The following is a 27,169-nucleotide window of genomic DNA, read 5'->3' as shown; positions in this document are numbered from 1 at the left end:
CCTTAAATGGTCCAAACGTATATATACGTTTTTTCAACACCTGAAAGTATGTAAAAAAATGTAGATTTTTTTTTTTTGTTTTACATGTGAAAACGTGTAAAAAACTTTTATCTACATTTTTTTTGTTATATTTGAAAATATGTAAAAAAAAGTAGATCTACTTGTGTAGCACTATGAATTTGAACGTCGATCTGTTTGGACCGTTTAAGGGTTAAGGAGTATGTACCTCAAATTGTCTGATTCAGGTGGGTTGCATGGTTAATAGCCAAAAATCAAGCAGCAAGACCTAGCTAAAATCTCATGTCCCACTTTTATTGTTTCTTTTTTTGTTTCTTATGCAGTTGGTACACAAGATATGAGGTCACCTGAGTCAGAACTGGACAAGGGACAACCGAAAACATAAGTTGTTTTAATGTCTTTATTTATTTCGAACTTCCTTTTTTTTTGGAGTAGAACATTTATGTTTCAAGTTAATGCATAATCAAAATGATCAGTTTCCTGCAATTTTTTTTGTCTTATCATGTAGGGATTATCTAGTATTTCACACTTATCAAGTGAATAAGTAACAAATCTGCATAAGGAATACTGAGGATTAATCCGTTGAAGTCTTTGATAAAAGTTCACCACAACCTCTATTAAGCTATGGATATGGAAATCTTCCCAACCAAGTCTTAAAGCCCCCAACAGTTGCTTAACCCCTTAGCTGTGGCAAGTGGACAAAAAAACTTCCTGGTTGTGTGGCAAAATATTGAAATTTTTCTTTTTTTTTCTTACAGATTGATAGAGTGCATTTTTCTGAATTGAACAAGACTAAAATGAGTGGCAGCTGATAAAACTTATGATTTTATGGTGTGTTGAAATCAGTGAAAAATAATCAATTATCTGCAACAGTGGCATAAAAGTGCCAGTGACATTTACATTTTACAATTTATTGATGCCAAGATATGATGGTTTTTTCTGTCTTTTATAATTGCTTTTAATATTTAATACTGTGTACACCAGTTTCTTTTCATATTAGATGTGTTTCAGGATATTTTAGTACTTCAAGCATGAGGAAAGGCTTGCCCAGTATAGTATATGGTGTAATAGGTTTTTATTCTTTATTTTTACTATTTGGTCTTCTAAGGCTGTGTACAGGGAATGCTTATAACAGTACTGTTTCTGAGTGTAAATCATAATGATTGATTTTACTGGGTTATATATATATGGTATACATACTGTATAGTTGTTTTTTATTCTACTTTTTTACTATTTTAGTCTCCTAGGTCTATGTTCAATGAATACTTATAATATTACAATTATTTTAGAGTATAATACTCATGAAAACATTAATACTCATGAAAACATTCTTTGACTTTTTTTTTTTTTATTAAGTTGGCCGCCTCCCACCAAGGCAGGGTGACCCCCCCCCCCCCAAAAAAAAAAGAAAATCCCCAAAATGAAAATACTTTAATCATCATTCAACACTTTCACCTCACACATACATAATCACTGTCTTTGCAGAGGTGCCCAGATACAACAGTTTAGAAGCATATACATGTATATATAAAGATATATAACATATCCCTCCAAACTGCCAGTATCCCAAACCCCTCCTTTAAAGTGCAGGCATTGTACTTCCCATTTCCTGTACACTGTACTTAAGTCCGGCTATATAAAAATCACCGGTTTCCCTGAATCTCTTAACTAAATATTACCCTGCTCACACTCCAACAGCTCATCAGGTCCCAAAAACCATTCGTCTCCATTCACTACAATCTAACATGCTCATACAGGCTTGCTGGAAATCCAAGCCCCTCTCCCACAAAACCACCTTTACCCCCTCCCTCCAACCTCCAACCGCCTTCCTTCCCCTACAGATTTATACACTCTCCAAGTCATTCTACTTTGATCCATTCTCTCTAAATGACCAAACCACCTCAACAGCCCCTTTCAGCCCTCTGACTAATACTTTTATTAACTCCACACCTTCTCCTAATTTCCACACTCCGAATTCTCTGCATAATATTTACACCACACATTGCCTTTAGACAGGACATCTCCACTGCCTCTAGCCTACTCCTTGCTGCAGCATTTACAACTCATGCTTTACACCCATATAAAAGTGTTGGTACCACTATACTTTCATACATTCCCTTCTTTGCCTCCATGGATAACGTTTTATGTCTCCACAAATATCTTAACGCACCATTCACCTTTTTTCTTTCATTAATTCTCTGATTAACCTCATTCATAAAACCATCCACTGACACATCAACTCCCAAATACATGTATCTGAAAATATTCACTTCTTCCATACTCTCTCTCCAATGTGATATCCAATTTTTCTTTATCTAAATCGTTTGATACCCTCATCACCGTTCATTTATCTATGTTCACTTTCAACTTTATACTTTTACACACACTCCCAAACTCATCCACTAACCTTTGCAACTTTTCGTTAGAATCTCCCATGAGCACAGTATCATCAGCAAAAAGTAACTGTGTCAACTCCCATTTTATACTTGATTCCCCATAATTTACCCTTTCAGGGTCCGTGCCGTAAATCTACGGCTTTGAGTTGAGGGTCCAAACCGTAGATCTACGCCATGAGCTCAGCTCACTCTGATAAGCTGTGAGTGGTAAATTTGGGCCTAGATATGAGAGAATACATCTATGTGGTATGTGTGCACCACATATAACAAATCCTGCAGCACACAGTGCATAATGAGAAAAAACTGAGACCTTAATTTTCGATTAAAACAGCGACTTTGCAGTGTTTCTTTGTATGTTTTTTATAGTTGTATTTGCGATTTCTTGGTCTCATTTGATGGAATGAAATATATGTTACAGACATAGAGATGATTTCAATTGGTTTTAGTACTGGAAATGGCTTGAAACTGAGCTCAAAATAGAGGAAATGTTGATTTTTTGCCGATGTTCAAGAGTAAACAAATGACCTCACACATCTAATACACACCAGCTGGTGGGTCTGATATACATTCACAAATGTGGTGATATTATTTATACAATTATTACAATATTGCATGAGAGTAAATTTTCTATTTTTTGGTTTGAATATAAATTCATTGTGAATAAAAAATAAAAATGTAATTCATTTGTAAAGCCTCAAAACGTAACTAATGAAGAGAGGAAATGTTAGTTTAGGGCCAGGAATGCCTGCATTATTTATTCTGGACCCTATTTTGAAAATGGAATATTCTGAACTTTGCGTTAAATTGGCCAAATTACCATTTTCCGATCACTTCATTTTGTAGTTGAAACAGTAGATGTGGTGATTTCTTGTGTTCAATCAATAGAATAGGAGTAATACTAGTGAAATAGCTAAGAATTTGGTCGACTGGAATAATGTAATTGGCCTAAAATGGGAGTCAAAGCCGGCAAAATCGATGCGTAAATATCACTGACACATTAAAATTCACGAGAGCATAATTTCGTCAATTTTCCATCAAATTTCATACTTTTTGTTTTATTACCTTCAGAAAAAGATTCTATAAATGTATTAATTCAAGGATTATGTGGAGTAAAATAAAGGTTGGATGTGAAAAGTGGGTTATAGTAAGTGTATATGCACCTGGAGAAGAGAGAAGTGTAGAGGAGAGAGAGAGATTTTGGGAAATGTTGAGCGAATGCGTGGGGAGTTTTGAACCAAGTGTGAGAGTAATGGTGGTTGGGGATTTCAATGCTAAAGTGGGCAAAAATGTTGTGGAGGGAGTAGTAGGTAAATTTGGGGTGCCAGGGGTAAATGAAAATGGGGAGCCTTTAACTGAGCTATGTGTAGAAAGAGGTTTGGTAATAAGTACGTAATACATATTTTATGAAGAGGATAAATAAATATACAAGGTATGATATAGCACATTATGAAAATAGTTTGTTAGATTATGTATTGGTGGATAAAAGGTTGATGGGTAGGCTCCAGGATGTACATGTTTATAGAGGAGCAACTGATGTATAGGATCATTATTTAGTTGTAGCTACAGTTAGAGTAAGAGGTAGATGGGAAAAGAGGAAAATGGAAACAAGCAAGAGGGAGGTGAAAGTGTATAAACTAAGGGAGGAGGAAGTTCGGGTGAGATATAAGCAACTATTGGCAGAAAGGTGGGCTGGTGCAAGTATGAGTAGTGGGGGGGTTGAAGAGGGTTGGATTAGTTTTAAAAATGCAGTACTATTAGAATGTGGGGCAGAAGTTTGTGGTTACAGGAGGGTGGGTGCAGGAGGAAAGAGGAGTGATTGGTGGAATGATGAAGTAAAGGGTGTGATAAAGGATAAAAAGTTAGCTTATGAGAGGTTTTTATAAAGCAGAAGTGTTATAAGAAGAGTAGAGTATATGGAGAGTAAAAGAAAGGTGAAGAGAGTGGTGAGAGAGTGCAGGAGAGCAGATGATAGAGTGGGAGAGGCACTGTCAAGGAATTTTAATGAAGATAAGAAAAAATTTTGGAGTGAGTTAAACAAGTTAAGAAAGCCTAGAGAACGAATGGATTTGTCAGTTAGAAACAGAGTAGGGGACTTGGTAGATGGGGAGATGGAGGTTTTGGATAGATGGTGAGAATATTTTGAGGAACTTGTAAATGTCAACGAAGAAAGGGAAGCAGTAATTTCATGCACTGGCCAGGGAGGTATACCATCTTTTAGGAGTGAAGAAGAACAGGATGTGAGTGTGGGGGAGGTGTGTGAGGCATTACGTAGAATGAAAGGGGGTAAAGCAGCTGGAACTGACGGGATCATGACAGAAATGTTAAAAGCAGGAGGGGATATAGTGTTGGAGTGGTTGGTACTTTTGTTTAGTAAATGTATGAAAGAGGGGAAGGTACCTAGGGATTGGCAGAGAGCATGTATAGTCCCTTTATATAAAGGGAAGGGGGACAAAAGAGATTGTAAAAATTATAGAGGAATAAGTTTACTGAGTATACCAGGAAAAGTGTACGGTAGGGTTATAATTGAAAGAATTAGAGGTAAGACAGAATGTAGGATTGCGGATGAGCAGGGAGGCTTCAGAGTGGGTAGGGGATGTGTAGATCAAGTGTTTACATTGAAGCATATATGTGAACAGTATTTAGATAAAGGTAGGGAAGTTTTTATTGCATTTATGGATTTAGAAAAGGCATATGATAGAGTGGATAGAGGAGCAATGTGGCATATGTTGCAATTATATGGAATAGGTGGTAAGTTACTAAATGCTGTTAAGAGTTTTTATGAGGATAGTGAGGCTCAGGTTAGGGTGTGTAGAAGAGAGGGAGAATACTTCCCGGTAAAAGTAGGTCTTAGACAGGGATGTGTAATGTCACCATGGTTGTTTAATATATTTATAGATGGGGTTGTAAAAGAAGTAAATGCTAGGGTGTTCGGGAGAGGGGTGGGATTAAATTATGGGGAATCAAATTCAAAATGGGAATTGACACAGTTACTTTTTGCTGATGATACTGTGCTTATGGGAGATTCTAAAGAAAAATTGCAAAGGTTAGTGGATGAGTTTGGGAATGTGTGTAAAGGTAGAAAGCTGATGGGGTTGTAAAAGAAGTAAATGCTAGGGTGTTCGGGAGAGGGGTGGGATTAAATTATGGGGAATCAAATTCAAAATGGGAATTGACACAGTTACTTTTTGCTGATGATACTGTGCTTATGGGAGATTCTAAAGAAAAATTGCAAAGGTTAGTGGATGAGTTTGGGAATGTGTGTAAAGGTAGAAAGCTGAAAGTGTACATAGAAAAGAGTAAGGTGATGAGGGTATCAACTGATTTAGATAAAGAAAAATTGGATATAAAATTGGGGAGTAGGAGTATGGAAGAAGTGAATGTTTTCAGGTACTTGGGAGTTGACGTGTCGGCGGATGGATTTATGAAGGATGAGGTTAATCATAGAATTGATGAGGGAAAAAAGGTGAGTGGTGCGTTGAGGTATATGTGGAGTCAAAAAACACTATCTATGGAGGCAAAGAAGGGAATGTATGAAAGTATAGTGGTACCAACACTCTTATATGGATGTGAAGCTTGGGTGGTAAATGCAGCAGCGAGGAGACGGTTGGAGGCAGTGGAGATGTCCTGTCTAAGGGCAATGTGTGGTGTAAATATTATGCAGAAAATTCAGTGTGGAAATTAGGAAAAGGTGTGGAGTTAATAAAAGCATTAGTCAGAGGGCAGAAGAGGGGTTGTTGAGGTGGTTTGGTCATTTAGAGAGAATGGATCAAAGTAGAATGACATGGAAAGCATATAAATCTATAGGGGAAGGAAGGATGGGTAGGGGTCGTCCTCAAAAGGGTTGGAGAGAGGGGGTAAAGGAGGTTTTGTGGGCGAGGGGCTTGGACTTCCAGCAAGCGTGCGTGAGCGTGTTAGATAGGAGTGAATAGAGACGAATGATACTTGGGACCTGACGATCTGTTGGAGTGTGAGCAAGGTAATATTTAGTGAAGGGATTCAGGGAAACCGGTTATTTTCATGTAGTCGGGCTTGAGTCCTGGAAATGGGAAGTACAGTGCCTGCACTTTAACCCTTTGAGGGTTTTCGTCGTACTAGTACGTCTTACGCGTAGGGGTTTTTGACGTACTAGTACTCATAAATTCTAGCGACCTCAAATCTAGTGGGAGAAAGCTGGTAGGCCTTCATATGAAAGAATGGGTCTATGTGGTCAGTGTGCACAGTCTAAAAAAAATCCTGCAGCACACGGTGCATAATGAGAAAAAAAAAACTTTTTCCATTTTTTTTTAATAAATCAGCGACTTTGCAGTGTATTTTCGTATAGTATTTATTGTTGTATTCTAGTTTTCTTGGTCTCATTTTATAGAATGGAAGACATATTACTGAAATTGAGATGATTTTGACTGGTTTTACAATGAAAGGTGCCTTGAAATTGAGCTCAAAGTAGCAGAAATGTTCGATTTTTACCAAACTTCAAAAGTAAACAAATCGTGCCAAGCGTGCAATACACGTCAACTGGTGAGTCTAATATTCTTTCACAAGTGCACCAATAATATTTATACCATTTTTTACACTAATGCAGTAGTCTGCATAACAGTAAATCTTATATTTTTTGTGAGAATAAAAATTCAAAGTGGAAAGCAAAAGAATATAAGTGGGGCCTTGAGACGTGACTAATGACTAGAGGAAATGTCATTTTAGTGCCAGGAATGTCTTTCTTGTTTATTCTGGACCCTATTCGGAAATTGGCATCTTTTGAAATTTGTGTGAAATTGGCAAAATTGCTAAATTCTGACCACTGTACTGGATAGTTGAATTTATAAATGGGTGGTTTCTTGCACCCATTCGATAGAAAAAATGGAGTTCTAGCGAAATATTCATGTTTTTTGTCGACTAGTACAGTGAAATTGGCCGAAAATGGGGCTCAAAGTGGGCAAAATCGCCGATCCGTAAACATCGCCGAGACCGCTAACTTTGCGAGAGCATAATTCCGTAAGTTTTCTATCAAATTTCAAACTTTTGGTGTCGTTATGATCGGGAAAAGCTTCTCTATCTTTTCATAAGAGAAAATAATTTTTTTTTTTTAAATTTGGCCGACCCTGAGAACGAGTTTCGGAGAGGGCCTGTCGACCCTCAAAGGGTTAAAGGAGGGGTTTGGGATATTGGCAGTTTGGAGGGATATGTTGTGTATCTTTATATGTATATGCTTCTAAACTGTTGTATTCTGAGCACCTCTGCAAAAACAGTGATAATGTGTGAGTGTGGTGAAAGTGTTGAATGATGATGAAAGCATTTTCTTTTTGGGATTTTCTTTCTTTTTTGAGTCACCCTGCCTCGTTGGGAGACGGCCGACTTGTTGAAAAAAAAAAAAAATACCAAATAGTCTTTATATTGGTCTCAGAGGCCATAAAAGTTACTTGAAAAAATTAAATATTAAAAAATAAAAGAAAAAAGTAGAAAAAAACAAAATAAACTATTACCGAGTGACCGGCAGTCAGTGATGTTGCCATATGCAGTTCAATTTCTGTCAACTTCGCGCCTCCATATCTCCGTAAGTATTGATCGCAAATTTTTTTTTTTTTGGCCTATAATACTCGCAAAATAAAAACTATCATTTCATAAGAAAATTTTTTATTTTTTTTTGAATATTTTTCGACCCTGAGAGGGGTTAAGGAGAGGGCCTGTCGACCCTGAAAGGGTTAAGGAGACCCAAAAAGTTGTGCTGAGGCAAAAAGTATTGGCAGGAGGTAGATTTGTGGGTACGAAAATTGTGCGTAAATGTCTTCAGTGTATCGAGTGCACTAGTTGGACACACTGAAGACATTTGCGTACTAGTAAATTGGACACAGTTAAAGTGTTAAATCATTTTCTGCAAGAAGATCAATGCTGTGCACTATATGTGAAATTTTGAATAATGTGCATAACTTTTATTACATCATTTTAAAATCCAGTATATGTACAGTGGTACCCCGAACTTCGGCCACCTCCCAGCTCGAACAATTATGTAAGTGTATTATTATTAAATCACACACATGATCCTAACAACAATTGCCTTTATTACAGTGCTAGTTAGGCAAAGACACTACTCAGTGCCAACAATAACATAACAGTATTCAATTATAATGTCAGATCACTAAGCAAGCACTATGATGACCTCCAGGCACTACTGAATTCTCTAAATGTCAGTATGTCTATCATTACTCTCACTGAAACATGGCTAAAACATGATGTTACAAAACTCTATTCCATACCTGGCTACACAGCCATACACAATTGTAGGCCAGATCAATTAGGAGGTGGAACAGCTGTATACCACTCTGATGAACTAGTGTATAAATTCTACTTGCACAAGGGATGGGGATGGTGAATATACCTTTGCTAAATTTAAATTCAAAGACCTTACAAAGCCTCTAACAGTCGGAGCAATTTATAGAATTCCTCACTCCAATATTTACTCTTTTAGTGAAAAACTATGAAACAATAACAAGCGCTGAAATGAATAAACACCACCTAATACTTACAAGGGACTTCAACATAAATCTCATCAAGGACCATGACCCACAAGTGACTGAATTCACAACACTATGAACAGCTGCTTGCTTCTACCAACAATAGCAAAACCTACAAGAATCACTGGCACAAATGCCTCATTACTAGACCATATCTGGACAAACACTGTATCCCCGTTAAAAGGCAGGCATAATCACAGATAACACCAATGACCATTATCCCATCTTTCTCATAACTAACTTGTGTAAAGTGCCCCAGGACACAACTAAGATCACATTCCAACTACATGACGAGTTATCTGTTAATAACTTTATTTCAGCATTTAGTGACATTGACTGGCAAAACGAGCTAGTAGACAACTTAGATATTGATGAATGTGTTAATACTTTTTTACAAAAAACCCAAAACCTCTATAACATGCATTGCCCAATAAAAGCTAAGCAGATCACAGCAAAGAGACTAAACAGCCCCTGGCTTACAAACAGCATCCTCAAATTTATTGATGAAAAACATCTATAAGAAAAACAGTACAGAATGGGTCTAATAACAAAGGATCTCGCAAAACGTTACTCGTCAGTACTAACCAATCTAATAAGGAGGTCCAAGAAACTGTATTATGAAAACAATTTTCATGACATAAAAGGTGATATGAAAAAGACCTGGAAAACCTTATTTGAAATTCTAGGATTCAAAAAAGCTGTCACAAAACAGAATTATTACCTTAACTAAACCAGACGAACCTCTCCTTCAGCCAACCGATACTGCCAACAAACTTAATGACTTTTTCTCTACTGTAGGAACAAAACTAGCAAGTAAAATCCCATGCCCAAACATTCAACCTAAAGACTACCTCACTGGCAACCAGCCAAATACTCTATTTTTAGCCCCAACAAACCCTACTGAAATCTTGCTTATCATCAAAACACTAAAGAACAAGACATGAGACCTAAATAACTTACCACCACTCATGTATAAAAAAGCTTCTCATATGTTGTCACCAATTATTGCAACTCTTTTTAACAAATCCATTGAATCTTCCACCTTCTAATCTGGGGGGACGGACATGAACCTGCTCTGCATGAGTCAGTAGGCCTGTTGCAGTGTTCCTTCTTTCTTATGTTCCCATCCATACTCAAGACAGCAAGAGTCACCCTGATCCTCAAAGGAGGTGATCCAGCTGAATTGAACAATTACAGGCCTATATCAAACCTGCTCCTACTATCTAAAATTCTCGAAAAATTAATTCACAAACAAGTCTACTCCTACTTCGTATCCCACAACATACTCAACCCTTGTCAGTTTGGGTTCAGACCGAGAAAAAGTACTAATGAGGCTATTATACATATGCTTGAACTAATATATTCTACACTCGAGAAAAATTAATTTCCCCTGGGACTTTTCATAGACTTATGAAAAGCTTTTGATACAGTTGACCATGACCTTTCGCACCAAAAACATTATGGGGTCAGAGGACACACTCGATTACCTAAAATCTTAGCTTAACAATAGAACCCAGTATGTATACACAAATGGAGCCAGCTCCACGACACAACCTGTTCTTGTTGGAGTCCCACAGGGGAGCATTCTTGGTCTACTTCTCTTTCTCATTTACATCAGTGACTTACCAACTGCCTCTAATCTCCTTAAACCCATTTTATTTGCAGATGACAGAACTTGTGTCGTTTCTCACCCAAACACAACCATACTAACACACAGTAAATGCTGAACTGCTAAAAATATCTACTTGGATGATTACCAACAAACTTACTCTCAATATAGACAAAACCTACTTCATGCTTTTTGGAAACAGAGCTTCAAATGTACAGCTAAACATATTGATAAATGGTTCACCTATTTCGAGGCAGGCAGAGGGCAAATTTCTAGGTCTCCACCTTGACTGCAGTCTCAATTTTCAGACACACATACATGTGCAGCAAATTTCCAAGAAAGTCTCCAAAACAGTAGGCATCCTTTCAAAGATATGGCACTATGTACCCAATCAGCTCATCTAGCTTCATACCACTCTAATTTACCCTTACCTCAACTATGGTATTTGTGCATGGGGCTCAACCACAGCAAATCACCTAAGCCTTTAATAACCCAGCAAAAAACTGCAGTGCAATTGATTGCTAACTCCTGCATTAGACAACACACTCCACCACTTTTAAGAGTCTTAACTTGCTAAATATACAAAACGTCCACACTTATTATTGTGTCTACTACTTACACAGAGCGCTATACTCTAATGTAAACCCTCCTCTCAAACTCCTCCTTGATAACTATAACAGAACACACAAGACACGGATAACTCTTCGATATCCCTCATGTTCATCTCTCCCTATGCAAAAATGCTATGCACGTGAAAGGCCCAAAGGTTTGGAATTCATTGCCAGAACACACTGAAGGACCTCTGTCTGCAAATCAATTTAAGGCCCTAATAAGAAATCACCTGATCACCTAAAATTAACCAGACAAACCATACCTAATCACTACCAGTTTTTCAAAAGCTACTCATTGCGCTAATGAATGCTCAACCACTTACTACTTCGAAATTAGGTACATCATAATGTAAACTGTTCCATTGTAATACCAAATTTCATTGTTTTAAATAGTACCAAACTGTAATACATCATATTGTAAATTGTTTTAAATTGTTACATTGTAAAACTGTAATCTTTATTAGCTAATTCAATAGTGTAATAAGTCTCTACTAGACTTATCAGAATTATGTAGCATTACCTGATAGAATATACAGTTCTGCTGTACTCACTGTAACTCACCTAATGACCATATGAACTATGTATTATTGCCTTACTAATCTTAAGTTAATTTTTTAGTTTGCCTGGAATGCTCTGCATACAAAGGGGCTTTTGGCATGTACACCCAACTACAGTGGACCCCCGCCTTATGAACGCATTGCGTTACGTTAAATCCGCCATATGAAGCATTTGAACACAAAAATTTTGCCTCACCTCACGATAAAATCTCGCCTTATGTGATTCGTCCGGGACGTGTCCCACGTGTGGCCTCAGCGCCAGTGTTTACAAGCCAGCCAGTGCAGTCGCATCTATGCATACATTCAGTACATTTCACATTATTCCAGTGTTTTTATGCTTGTAACTGCAAAATAAATCACCATGGACCCCAAAAAAGCTTCTAGTGCTATCCCTGTGGTAAAAAGGGTGAGAATTGGTATGGAATTGAAAAAAAGAGATTAAGGAAATGTGTGCAAAGTGGGTTGAACTGCAAACCTTTACGGATGAAAATCACCCTGACACAGCTACTGTAAGCCGTGTTGGCAACCTGTACAATGACAATGTTATGGCCCATTTTAGGAAAGTCTTAAAGGAATGGAAGGTACAGAGCTCTATGGACAGATTTGTTGTGCGACAGAGGTCCAGTGACTCTCAAGCTGGTCCTAGTGGCATTAAAAGAAGAAGGGAAGTAACCCCGGAAAAGGACTTGCTACCTCAAGTCCTAATGGAAGGGGATTCCCCTTCTAAACAATAACTTCCACACACTCCCCTCCTCCCATCCCATCAATCATCACCAGATTTTCAATAAAGGTAAGTGTCATGTATTCTATTCTTAGTAGAGTAGTAATTGTGCATGTCTTCTTCACTTTGTATGTATTAAAATTAATATTTCATGTGGTAAAAATTTATTTTTTTCATACTTTGGGGTGTCAGGAACGAATTAATTTTATTTCCATTATACAGTGGACCCCCGGTTAACGATATTTTTTCATTCCAGAAGTATGTTCAGGTGCCAATACTGACCGAATTTGTTCCCATAAGGAATATTGTGAAGTAGATTAGTCCATTTCAGACCCCCAAACATTCACGTACAAACGCACTTACATAAATACACTTACATAATTGGTTGCATTGGGAGGTGATCGTTAAGCGGGGTTCCACTGTATTTTATGGGGAAAATTAATTTGGCTAACGATAATTTTGGCTTACAATGAGCTCTCAGGAACGGATTAATATCATAAGGCGGGGGTCCACTGTATTATATTCCTCTGTACAACCATGTAATTTGTCAAAATAAACATCTTTATCTTTTATCTTTATTGTAAGTGCTTTTGTAAGTGCATTTTTGGGGGTCTGAAATGGACTAATCTAATTTACATTATTCCTTATGGGAACAAATTCATTTGGTAACGGTACTCAAACAGCCTTCTGGAATGAATTATGGCCGAAACTCGGGGTACCACTGTACTATACAGCCTCTCCTCACTTAACGACAGAGTTCTGTTCCTAAGACCACGTAAGTAAATGAATTCATCGCTAAGTGAGAAGCATACTATAATGGTAGTGGGTTTGTGTCAACCATCTTTGATATTGCTTTAATGTCACCTTCGCACCATTTTTAGTATATTTTTAAGTGTTTATATAGTAGTGTACTGTATATTATAATAAACAGAATAGAGGAAATCAGCTCTAATATACATTATTTAGGCATTCATGCCAGTCAGAGAGCCCGTTGTAAGTCAGAGTCGTCAGTAAACGAGTACATTGCTAAGTAAGGAGAAGCTGTACAGTAGTGTACTGTATACAGTGGACCCCCGCATAACGATTTTAATCCGTGCAAGAGGGGTAATTGTTATGCGAAATAATCGGTATGTGAATGAATTTTCCCCATAAGAAATAATGGAAATAAAATTAATCCGTGCAAGACACCCAAAAGTATGAAAAAAAAAATTTTTACCACATGAAATGTTAATTTTAATACACACAAACTGAAAAAGGCATGCACACTTACATGACACTTACTTTTATTGAAGATCTGGTGATGATTGATGGGATGGGAGGAGGGGAGAGAGAGTGTTAGTGTTTAGAAGGGGAATCCCCTTCCATTAAGACTTGAGGTGTCAAGTCCTTTTCTGGGGTTACTTCCCTTCTTCTTTTAATGCCACTAGGACCAGCTTCAGAGTCACTGGACTTCTTTCGCACAACATATCTGTCCATAGTGGCCTGTACCTCTCGTTCCTTTATGACTTCCCTAAAGTGTTTCACAACATTGTCAGTGTACAGGTTGCCAACACGGCTTGCAATAGCTGTGTGAGGGTGATTTTCATCCATGAAGGTTTGCACTTCAAGCCACTTTGCACAGATTTCTTTAATCTTTGTAGTAGGCAACTTCTTCAATTTCTCTCTCCCCTCCTCTGAACCAGTTTCCTCAGGTCTGGCCTCTTGCTCTTGAAGTTGATCTATCAGCTCATCAGTGGTTAGTTCTTCATTGTCCTCCTCCACCAACTCTTCCACATCATCCCCACTAACCTCCAACCCCAAGGACTTTCCCAATGCCACAATGGATTCCTCAAGTGGCATAATCCTCTCAGGGTTAGCCTCAAACCCTTCAAAATCCCTTTTGTCTACACATTCTGGCCACAGTTTCTTCCAAGCAGAGTTCAAGGTCTTCTTAGTCACTCCCTCCCAAGCCTTACCTATAAGGTTTACACAATTGAGGATATTAAAGTGCTCTCTCCAAAACTCTCTTAGAGTCAGTTGAGTTTCTGAGGTCACTACAAAGCACCTTTCAAACAGAGCTTTTGTGTACAGTTTTTTGAAGTTTGCAATAACCTGCTGGTCCATGGGCTGCAGGAGAGGAGTGGTATTAGGAGGCAAAAACTTCACCTTAATGAAGCTCATGTCCCCATAAAGTCGCTCTGCCACGTCTGTAGGATGACCAGGGGCATTGTCTAACACCAGGAGGCACTTAAGTTCTAATTTCTTTTCAGTTAGGTAATCTTTCACATTGGGGGCAAATGCATGGTGTAACCAGTTATAGAAAAAGTCCCTAGTGACCCATGCCTTACTGTTTGCCCTCCACAGCACACACAAATTATCCTTGAGGACATTCTTTTGCCTGAACGCTCTGGGAGTTTCAGAGTGATACACTAATAAAAGGCTTAACTTTGCAATCACCACTAGCATTGGCACACATCAACAAAGTAAGCCTGTCTTTCATAGGCTTATGTCCTGGGAGTGCCTTTTCCTCCTGAGTAATGTAGGTCCTGCTTGGCATTTTCTTCCAGAACAGGCCTGTTTCATCACAATTAAACACTTGTTCAGGTTTCAGTTCTTCACTGTCTATGTACTCCTTGAATTCCTGCACATATTTTTCAGCCGCTTTGTGGTCCGAACTGGCAGCCTCACCATGCCTTATCACACTATGGATGCCACTACGCTTCTTAAATCTCTCAAACCAACCTTTGCTGGCCTTAAATTCACTCACATCATCACTAGTTGCAGGCATTTTTTTAATTAAATCCTCATGCAACTTCCTAGCCTTTTCACATATGATCGCTTGAGAGACGCTATCTCCTGCTAGCTGTTTTTCATTTATCCACACCAATAAGAGTCTCTCAACATCTTCCATCACTTGCGATCTTTGTTTCGAAAACACAGTTAAACCTTTGGCAAGAACAGCTTCCTTGATTGTCTTTCTGGTGCCCACAATAGTAGCGATGGTTGATTGGGGTTTCTTGTACAACTTGACTAGGTCGGCGATACGCACTCCACTTTCATACTTATCAATGATCTCTCTTCATTTCTATTGGAATTCTCACCCTTATTGGTGTACGGTTGGCACTAGAAGCTTTCTTGGGGCCCATGGTCACTTATTTTCCAGAAACAGCACCGAAAACACTGTAATAATACAAAATATTCCGATTGTATGCTTGGATGTTACCGCGGAGGCTGGCTGGTAAACAATGGCACGGGCGGCACATGTGAGGCTGGCTGAGGGCGCACATTGGACGCGTCTCGGACGAAAATCGGTGAGCGGGTTTTTAATCGGTATGCGCGGCAAAATTTTTGCGATTAAAGCAAGCGGTATGCGGATTAATCGCTATGTGATGCCATCGTTATGCGGGGGTCCACTGTATTGTAATAAACAGAATAGAGAAAATCAGCTCTAATATACATTATTTAGGTATGCATACTGGTCAGAGAGCCTGCCATAAGTCTGAGTCGTTGGTAAACGAGTACATTGCTAAGTGAGGAGAGGCTGTATGAGATTTTATCACTGGTGATTTTTTTTCAGATTCAGATTATGATAGGTGCATGAGTCATGGTGGTGGAGCTCTGGCAGCCCTTCCACCACCCCTGGACCAGTTGGTGTCTGATGTATCAATTTATGATAAAAATATTCTCACTGTAGGTAAGAGTTTGTAATTTTCAATACTTTTGTGAATTGTTTTATTTATCCTGTATTTTGTGTGTGTACAGATACAGGTTGGCCATCACTAATCCGGCATCATTGGGACCGGTAGGGTGCTGGATTAGTGACTTTGCCAGATTACAGAGTGGTTAGATTAGAATACACTTAGCCCAATGGTGATATTTACTCATTGGCGATTTCACCTAATTTACGCCCTATTTTTGGCCCATTCCATTGTTCCAGTCTATCAAACTCATAGCTATTTTTCTAGTATTCCTTCTGTAGTGCTGTTAAAATTCAGCTAGTAAGATAAATTAGTTTAGTATCATAATTATTAAGTTTAACATAACACTTTATTCAAAAGTCTAGTTGTAGAGTCACTCTCAATCTTACGATTATGAGCATTGATCCTGATCTCAACCTTTTATTAAATGACTTACACGAATCACACAGCAACTGTAATTATTTTACAGCAGACCAAGCAAAGGCATTACTCAGAGCCAACAATAACATAACTATCTTTAATTACAGTGTCAGATCTTTGAGCAAATATTATGATGACTACACAGTATTCCTTAATTTCCTTTATACCAGTATGTCAATCATCACACTCACAGAAACCTGGCTAAAGCCTGGTACTACAAATGTCTATGCCATTCCTGGTTACACAGCCATACACAACTGTAGGACAGAATAGCAAGGGGGTGGAAGAGCTGTATACTACACAGATCAACTTGAATGTATCAATAATTCTTTCACAAGGGATGAACATGGAGAATATATTATAGTTAAATTTAAATCAAAAGGCCTGCAAAAACCCCTCACAGTGATAAACATCTACAGATTACCACAGTCAGACATTTACCATTTTAGTGAAAAGTTAGGAAACGTGATAACTGATGCACATATGAACAAAGACCACTTGCTGCTCTCAGGAGATTTCAACATAAATCTGCTACACGACCAGGATCCACAAGTGACTGAATTCACAAACACTGTGAGCAACTGCTTGTTGCTACCAACAATAACAAAATGCACAAGAATCTCTTGAGACTAGTATCTTCTTATTAGACCACATCTGGACTAACACCATATCCCCTTTAAAATCAAGCATAATCACAGACAACACCACAGACCACTACCCTACCTTTCTCATAACCAACCTAGGCAAATTGTCCCAAGACACTACTAAAGTTACGTTCAGACTACATAACGAGACAGCTGTTAATAATTTATAACAGCTATGAATGATGTTGACTGGCATAATGAGCTTGAAACATATACAGGTACAAATGAATATATTAATAATTTTCTAAAAAATACCCCACTACCTCTATAACAAGCATTGCCCTAAAAAAAACTAAACAGATCACAGCTAAGAGACTGAACAGCCCCTGGTTAACACCCAGCATCCTTAACCCTTTCAGGGTCCAAAGGCCAAATTTCAGTGTGCACCAGTGTCCAAGAAGTTTCAAAAAATAATTTTGTTATTTTTTCTTATGAAATGGTAAAGAATCTTTTTCTGAAGGTAATAAAACAAAGTACGAAATTTGATGGAAATTTGACAAAATTATGCTCTCACGAATTTTGATGTGTCAGCGATATTTACGCATCGGCGATTTTGCCAACTTTGACTCCCATTTTAGGCCAATTATATTACTCCAGTCGACCAAATTCTTCGCTATTTCACTAGTATTACATGTACTTCTATTCTATCGATTGAGAACAAGAAATCGCCAAGTCAACTGTTTCAACTACAAAATAAAGTGATTGGAAATTGGTAATCTGGCCAATTTAATGCAAAGTTCAAAATATTCTAATTTCAAAATAGGGTCCAGAATAAACAATACAGTGGACCCCCGGTTAACGATTTTAATCCGTGCAAGAGGGGTAATTGTTATGCGAAATAATCGCTATGTGAATGAATTTTCCCCATAAGAAATAATGGAAATCAAATTAATCCGTGCAAGACACCCAAAAGTATGAAAAAAAAAATTTTACCACATGAAATATACATTTTCCCACACACAAAGAGAAGGATACATGCACAATAGTAGAGTAGTACATTCACAGTATATATTGTGCATGTACTAGTCTACTAAATGAAGAATAAATGACACTTACCTTTATTGAAGATGCAGCAATGACTGATGAGACACTGTGTCCTGGGAGTGCCTTTTCCTCCTGAGTACTGTAGGTCCTGTTTGGCATTTTCTTCCAGAACAGGCCTTATCACACTGTGTATGCCACTACGATTCTTAAATCTCTCAAACCAACCTTTGCTGGCTTTAAATTCACCAATATGAGCACTAGTTCCAGGCATTTTTCCCTGTTCACCTGGGTGTTAGTCGACTTGTGTGGGTTGCATCCTGGGAGACAAGATTAAGGACCCCAATGGAAATAAGTTAGACAGTCTTCGATGACACTGACTTTTTTGGGTTATCCTGGGTGGCAAATCCTCTGGGGTTAATTGTTTCTTGGTATTCTCAATAAGCCACACCAACAACGGTGCTACAGCAGCAGCAGCAGCTGACAGTGCAGCAGCAGCAGCAGCTGACAGTGCAGCAGCAGCAGCTGTACCACCAATAGTAGCGATGGTTGATTGGGGTTTATTATACAACCTGGCCAGCTCGGAGACATGCACTCCACTTTCATACTTATCAATGATCTTTTTCTTCATCTCTATTGTAATTCTCACCCTTATTGCTGTAGGGTTGGCACTAGAAGCTTTCTTGGGGCCCATGGTCACTTATTTTCCAGAAAAAGCACCGAAAACACTGTAATAATACGAAATATTCCGATTGTATGCTTGGATGTTACCGCGGAGGCTGGCTGGTAAACAATGCCACCGGCGGAACATGTGAGCGTGGCTCAGGCCGCACATTGGACGCGTCTCGGACGAAAATCGGTAAGCGGGTTTTTAAGCGGTATGTGAGGCAAAATTTTTGCAATTAAAGTAAGCGGTATGCGAAATAATCGCTATGTGATGCCATCGTTATGCGGGGGTCCACTGTACTGGCATTCCTGGAACTAAACTAACATTTCCTCTGTTAATTAGTTACATTTTCAGGCTTTACAAATGAATTCCATCTTGATTTTTTATTCACATAAAGAATTTTTATTCAAACCAAAAAATAGAAGATTTACTGTTATGCAATATTGTAATAATTGTATAAATAGTATCACCACATTTGTGAACATACATTAGACCCATCAGCTGGCGTGTATTAGACGTGTGGGATCATTTGTTTACTCTTGAACATTGGCAAAAATTTAACATTTCTGCTATTTTGAGCTCAGTTTCAACCCATTTCCATTACTAAAAACCAATCAAAATCATCTCTACTTCTGTAATATATCTTCCATACTGTCAAATGAGACCAAGAAATCGCAAATACAACTATAGAAAACATACGAAAAAACACCTCAAATTCGCTGTTTTAATCGAAAATTAAGGTTCAGTTTTTTTTCTCACATGCACTGTGTGCTGCAGGATTTGTTTTATGTGGTGCACACATACCACATAGATGTATTCTCTCATATCTAGGCTCAAATTTACCACTCACAGCTTATCAGAGTGAGCTGAGCTCATGGCATAGATCTACGGTTTGGACCCACAACGTATAGCCGTAGATCTATGGCACGGACCCTCAAAGGGTTAAATCCATTAACACAAAGCACCTATATGAAAAATAGTACAGAATGGGTCAAATAACTAGAGACCATTCTCAATGTTAATTGTCAATCCTTGCCAGCCTGATAAGGTCAAATAAATTGTATTATGAAAATAGATTACATAACATAAAAGGTGATATGAAAAAGACCTGGAAAACCCTATCCAAAATTCTATGAACTAAAAAGATATCTAAAAACAAAACAATCAAATTAACAAAATCAGATGAACCCCTACTCCCACCAACTGAAACAGCAAACAGACTCAATGTTTTCTTCTCCACCATAGAAAAGAATCTAGTGAGCAAAATCCCAAGCTCAAGCACCTGTCCATCAGACTACCTCATGGACACCTACCCGAATACACTATTCTTAGCCCCAACCAACCCAACAGAAATCTCACTCATCAACACCCTTAACCCTTTGAGGGTTTTCGTCGTACTAGTACGTCTTACGCGTAGGGGTTTTTGACGTACTAGTACGCATAAATTCTAGCGGCCTCAAATCTAGTGGGAGAAAGCTGGTAGGCCTTCATATGAAAGAATGGGTCTATGTGGTCAGTGTGCACAGTCTAAAAAAAATCCTGCAGCACACAGTGCGTAATGAAAAAAAAAAAACTTTGACCATTTTTTTTGGAATAAATCAGCGACTTTGCAGTGTATTTTCGTATGGTATTTATTGTTGTATTCTAGTTTTCTTGGTCTCATTTTATAGAATGGAGTACATATTACAGAAATTGAGATGATTTTGGCTGGTTTTACAATGAAAGGTGCCTTGAAATTGAGCTCAAAGTAGCAGAAATGTTCGATTTTTACCGAACTTCAAAAGTAAACAAATCGTGCCAAGCGTGCAATACACCTCAACTGGTGAGTCTAATATTCTTTCACAAGTGTACCAATAATATTTATACCATTTTTTACACTAATGCAGTAGTCTGCATAACAGTAAATCTTATATTTTTTGTGAGAATAAAAATTCAAAATGGAAGCAAAAGAATATAAGAGGGACCTTGAGACGTGACTAATGACTAGAGGAAATGTCATTTTAGTGCCAGGAATGTCTTTCTTGTTTATTCTGGACCCTATTCGGAAATTGGCATCTTTTGAAATTTGTGTGAAATTGGCAAAATTGCTAAATTCTGACCACTGTACTGGATAGTTGAATTTCATAAATGGGTGGTTTCTTGCACCCATTCGATAGAAAAAATGGAGTTCTAGCGAAATATTCATGTTTTTTGTCGACTAGTACAGCGAAATTGGCCGAAAATGGGGCACAAAGTGGGCAAAATCGCCGATGCGTAAACATCGCTGAGACAGCTAACTTTGCGATAGCATAATTCCGTAAGTTTTCTATCAAATTTCAAACTTTTGGTGTCTTTATGATCGGGAAAAGATTCTCTATCTTTTCATAAGAGAAAATAATTTTTTTTTTTTTTTAAATTTGGCCGACCCTGAGAACGAGTTTCGGAGAGGGCCTGTCGACCCTCAAAGGGTTAAAAACAAGGCAGGGTACATAAATAACTTACCGCCTTTATGTACAAAAAGCATCACAAGTACTGTCACCAATTATTGCAACACTAACAGATCCATTGAATCCTCCACCTTCCCAGCAATTCTCAAAATAGCGACGGTCACCCCGATCCACAGAGGTGATTAAACCGACTTGAATAACTATAGACCAATATCTAACCTACCTCTGCTCTCTAAAATCTTTGAAAAATTAATTCATAGACAGATCTATTCCTACCTCGTCTCACACAACATACAAAACCCCTATCAGTTTAGATTCAGGACTAATAAAAGCATAAATGATGCTGTTATACACATGCTTGAACTAATGTACACCACTCTCGAGAAGAAAGAGGTCCCGCTGGAAATCTTCATTGATTTACGTAAAACTTTTGATACAGTTGACCATGATTTGCTACACATTAAATTAACACACTATGGTATAAGAGGGCACTCCCTCAACTACCTAAAGTCATACCTTAGTAACAGAAGCCAATATGTGTACACAAATGGAGCAAGCTCTTCTGCTCAACCAATCACAGTCAGTGTCCCACAAGGAAGTGTCCTTGGCCCACTCCTCTTTCTCATTTACTTCAATGACCTATCAAATGCATCACAGCTACTCAAACCCATATTATTTGCAGATGACACAACATACATCTTCTCTCACCCAAACCCAGTCATACTGGCTAACACTGTTAATGCCGAATTGCAGAAAATAGCTACCTGGATGATGACAAATAAGCTTATCCTCAGTACTGACAAAACCTATTTCATTCAGTTTGGAAACAGAGCTGCAAATGTTCCACTAACATAACACTAAACAGATCACCCATCACAAGACTCACAGAGGGAAAATTCTTAGGAATCCACCTTGACAGTAGCCTCAAATTCCAGACATACATACAACAAATTTCCAAGAAAATCTGTAAGACAGTAGGCATACTATCAAAGATACGGTACTATGTTCCACAGTCAGCTCTTCTTGCACTGTATCATTCACTCATCTACCCTTATCTCACATAAGGAATTTGTGCATGGGGATCAACAACATTAAATCACCTAAGACCATTAATAACTCATCAAAAGGCTCCAGTCAAAATGATAGCAAATTCCCACTCCCGACACCATACTCCACCAATATTCAAAAGTCTAAAACTGCTCACTGTTAAGAACATCCATACATATTCATGTGCCTACCACATACATAGAACACTACACTCAAACATAAACTCTACACTCAAACTTCTCCTCACCAACCTTAACAGGACACACGACTACAACACAAGACACAGGTTTCTTTTTGATGTACCTCGTGTCCATATCTCACTGTGTAAAAACTCTGCACATCAAGGGCCCCAAAATTTGGAATTCATTACCAGTAAATACTAAAGTAACCAGGTCTGAACACCAATTTAAGGTTCTTCTCAAAAGCCACCTACTCACCCTAAACTAAATACGTACTCAATACTCAATATTTAACTTTACCAAAAATTTCCCAATTAAAATATCAAATCTAGACGCCCGAAGTTCATACATAATTAACCCTTTCAGGGTCCGTGCTGTAGATCTACAGCTTTACGTTGAGGGTCCAAACCGTAGATCTACGCCATGAGCTCAGCTCACTCTGATAAGCTGTGAGTGGTAAATTTGGGCCTAGATGTGGTATATGGTATGTGTGCACCACATAAAGCAAATCCTGCAGCACACAGTGCATAATGAGAGAATAAACTGAGATCGTAATTTTCGATTTAAACAGCAAATTTGCAGTGTTTTTTCGTATGTTTTTTATAGTTGTATTTGCAATTTCTTGGTCTCATTTGATAGAATGGAAGGTACATATATTACAGAAATAGAGATGATTTTGATTGGTTTTAGTATTGAAAATGGGTTGAAACTGAGCTCAAAGTAGCGGAAATGTTAAATTTTTGCCGATGTTCAGGAGTAAACAAATGACCTCACACGTCTAATACACTCAAGCTGGTGGGTCAGATATACGTTCACAAATGTGCTGATATTATTTATACAATTATTACAATATTTCATGACAGTAAATCTTCTATTTCTTGGTTTGAATAAAAATTCATTATGTGAATTAAAAATCAAAATGTAATTCATTTGTAAAGCCTGAAAACATAACTAATGAGCAGAGGAAATGTTAGTTTAGTGCCAGAAATGCCTGCATTGTTTATTCTGGACCCTATTTTGAAATTGGAATACAGTGGACCCTTGACCAACGATATTAATCCGTTCCTGAGAGCTCATCGTTAGTCGAAATTATCGTTAGTCAAGTTAATTTTCCCCATAAGAAATAATGGAAATCAAATTAATCCGTTCCTGACACCCCAAAGTATTGAAAAAAAAAATTTTTACCACATGAAATATTAATTTTAATACACACAAACAGAAGAAGACATGTACAATTACATGACATTTACCTTTATTGAAGATCTGGTGATGATTGATGGGATGGGAGGAGAGGAGAGTGTAGATGGTGTTAGTGTTTAGAAGGGGAATCCCCTTCCATTAGGACTTGCGGTGTCAAGTCCTTTTCCGGGGTTACTTCCCTTCTTTTAATGCCACTAGGCCCAGCTTGAGAGTCACTGGACCTCTGTCGCACAACATATCTGTCCATAGAGCTCTGTACCTCCCGTTCCTTTATGATTTGTATAAAATGGGCCACAACATTGTCATTGTAATAGTCACCAGCACAGCTTGCAATAGCTGTGTTGGGGTGATTTTCATCCATAAAGGTTTGCAGTTCAACCCACTTTGCACACATTTCCTGAATCTTTGAAGTAGGCACAATGGATTCCACAACTGGCATAGGGTTAGCCCCAAACCCTTCAAAATCTTTCTTAATTTCCATACTAATTCTCACCCTTTTTATCACAGGGATGGCACTAGAAGCTTTCTTGGGGCCCGTGGTGACTTTTTTGCAGGTGCAATCACTAAAAACGTTGTGATAATATGAAATGTTCCGATTGTATGCTTGGATGCGACCGCGGTGGCTGGCTTGTAAACACTGCGCAGGCCACACGTGGACGCATCTTGAACGGAACGAATCGCGTTGGTTGAGTTTTTTAGCGCTAGTCGAGGCAAAATTTTTGCGTTAAAATGTATTGCTAGTCGGATTTAACATTATACGATGCCATTGTTGGTCGAGGGTCCACTGTATTCTGAATTTTGCATTAAATTGGCCAAATTACCATTTTCCGATCACTTTATTTTGTAGTTGAAACAGTAGACGTGGCGATTTCTTGTGCTCAGTCGATAGAATAGAAGTAATACTAGTGAAATAGCTAAGAATTTGATCGACTGGACTAATGTAATTGACCTAAAATGGGAGTCAAAGTCGGCAAAATCGCTGATGCGTAAATATCGCTGACACATCAAAATTCGCAAGAGCATAATTTCATCAATTTTCCATCAAATTTCATACTTTTTGTTTTATTATCTTCAGAAAAAGATTCTCTACCATTTCATAAGAAAAAATAACAAAATTATTTTTTGAAACTTCTTGGACACTGGTGTGCACTTTGAAATTTGGCCTCTGGATCCTGAAAGGGTTAATACTACATTGTAGTATAAATACCTACCCAAAACAATACTGCTTTACACCCAATTGTAGCATTCTCATATTGTAAACTAACCATACCCCGGCCGGGATTGAACCAGCGGTCAGAGAGTCTCAAAACTCCAGACCGTCGCGTTAGCCACTAGACCAGCTAGCCACAATAAGATTCGTCCAACTAGGTATATTTCTACACCATAGGAAGGTTAGCACAGGCACCACTGTGACCACAAATGCAAGTTTTTACAGATGAATCTCCAGCTAGCGTGGCCGTGACGAACTCTAGCTCAAGTCCCCTCACTGCCGTCAACATGACAGAAATAGAAATATACCTAGTTGGACGAATCTTATTGTGGCTAGCTGGTCTAGTGGCTAACGCGACGGTCTGGAGTTTTGAGACTCTCTGACCGCGGGTTCAATCCCGGCCGGGGTATGGTTTGTTTGCAATCGTGTCATTACGATTTCGTGAGTCATTGTAAATTACTTTCAACTACTCACAATGTTATATTCCCATAATATAATTTCAGTATTTATTGTTGAAACTGTTATAATTAGAGTAAAATTACTGTCAACTATAAATAAAAAAAAAGATGTACAACTTAAACAATGATAAATTTCTTTAGTACATGTATTAAGTAGTCTGTAAGCCATTAAATTAAATCTGTCCATAATTCCTAGGCATGATAGTGGCTCTCATTGCACTGCAACTCATTACTGTAATTTCATAATCTCAATGTAATCTTGCAAAGAAATAAATTTTGTTTGTTTGTTTATACAAGCATTGCACTGAACCTTCGCTTCAGTGCAACTCTTACAAAAACAGATCTTGCAAGGGTTCGTGGAATCTGTTCTTGTTTCTGGTTTGTTATACCAAATGGCTACCTGGTTTATTATGCATTAAAACCCATCGACTACATGATAGTCTTTAACCCCTTGACTGTCGCAACCTTCAATCCTGAGGTGTCTCCTGGTGTCGCAAAATTTAAAAAAAAAAATTATTTTTTCTTATGAAATGATAGAGAATCTTTTCCCGATTGTAATGATACCCAAAAAACGAAATTTGATGGAAAACTGACAGAATTATGCTCTCACGAAGTTAGCGACCTCGGCGATATTTACAAATCGGCGATTTCGCCCACTTTGAGCCCTATTTTCGGCTAATTCCGTTGTTCCTGTCGACCAAACTCATAGCTATTTCTGTAGAACTATTTTTTCTATCGATTGAGTACAAGAAACTGCCCATTTACTGATTTCAACTACCCAATAATGTGGTCAGAAATTTGCAATTTGGCCAATTTCACGAAAATTAAAAATATGACAATTTCAAAATAAGGTTCAGAATGAACAATGCAGACATTCCTGGCTCTAAAATAACATATTCTTTGTTGATCAGTCATGTCTCCAGGCCCCTGTGATATTATTATTGCTTTCTATTTTGAATTTTTATTCAAACAAAAAATAGAAGACTTACTATTATGCAGACTACTGCAATACTGTAATAATTGTATAAATAACATCAACCCATTCATGACTGCATATTAGAATGGCTAGTTGGACATTTATTGGACAATGACACCATTTGTTTACTTTTGAACATTAGCAAAAATCAAACATTTCCCCTACTTTGAGCTCCATTTCAAGGTTCTTTTTATAGTAAAATCAATCAAAATCACCTCTGTTTCTATAATATGTTTTCCATTCTATCAAATGAGACCAAGAAAACGAGAATACAGTGGACCCCCGCATAACGATATTAATCTGTTAATGAGAGTTCATTGTTATGCGAAATTATCGTTATGCGAATGAATTTTCCCCATAAGAAATAATGGAAATCAAATTAATCCGTGCAAGACACCCCAAAGTATGAAAAAAAAAAAATTTTACCACATGAAATATTAATTTTAATACACACAAACTGAAAAAGACATACACAGTTACATGACACTTACCTTTATTGAAGATCTGGTGATGATTGATGGGATGGGAGGAGAGAGTCTTCGTGTTTAGAAAGGGAATCCCCTTCCATTAAGACTTGAGGTGTCAAGTCCTTTTCCGGGGTTACTTCCCTTCTTCTTTTAGTGCCACTAGGACCAGCTTCAGAGTCACTGGACTTCTGTCGCACAACATATCTGTCCATAGAGGCCTGTACCTCCCGTTCCTTTATGATTTTCCTAAAGTGGTTCACAACATTGTCAGTGTAATAGTCACCAGCACGGCTTGCAATAGCTGTGTTAGGGTGATTGTCATCAAAAAAGGTTTGCACTTTAAGCCACATTCCACACATTTCCTTAATCTTTGAAGTAGGCAACTTCTTCAATTTCTCT

At 38.0% G+C, this 27,169-nt stretch overlaps 1 protein-coding gene across 11 annotated transcripts in view; it reads left to right on the top strand.

The window, feature by feature from the left end:
• Myd88 (myeloid differentiation primary response protein MyD88) overlaps window positions 1-27,169 on the top strand; it is a 129,900-nt gene that overhangs the window by 15,799 nt on the left and 86,932 nt on the right. For all 11 annotated transcript variants that reach the window (XR_011392261.1, XM_070087217.1, XM_070087213.1 and 8 more), the window contains one exon: window positions 15,975-16,091. Coding sequence is in view for 10 of the 11 variants with exons in the window: in XM_070087217.1 (XP_069943318.1) it covers window positions 15,975-16,091 (117 nt within the window). In the remaining variant the exon portion in view is untranslated. The remainder of the gene's footprint in view (window positions 1-15,974; window positions 16,092-27,169) is intronic.

Source organism: Cherax quadricarinatus, chromosome 21 (assembly GCF_038502225.1).
Source record: "Cherax quadricarinatus isolate ZL_2023a chromosome 21, ASM3850222v1, whole genome shotgun sequence".
Taxonomy (NCBI): Eukaryota; Metazoa; Arthropoda; class Malacostraca; order Decapoda; family Parastacidae; genus Cherax; species Cherax quadricarinatus.
The sequence above is the reverse complement of the archived record's forward strand: the minus strand, read 5'-3'. Positions and strand labels throughout refer to the sequence as shown.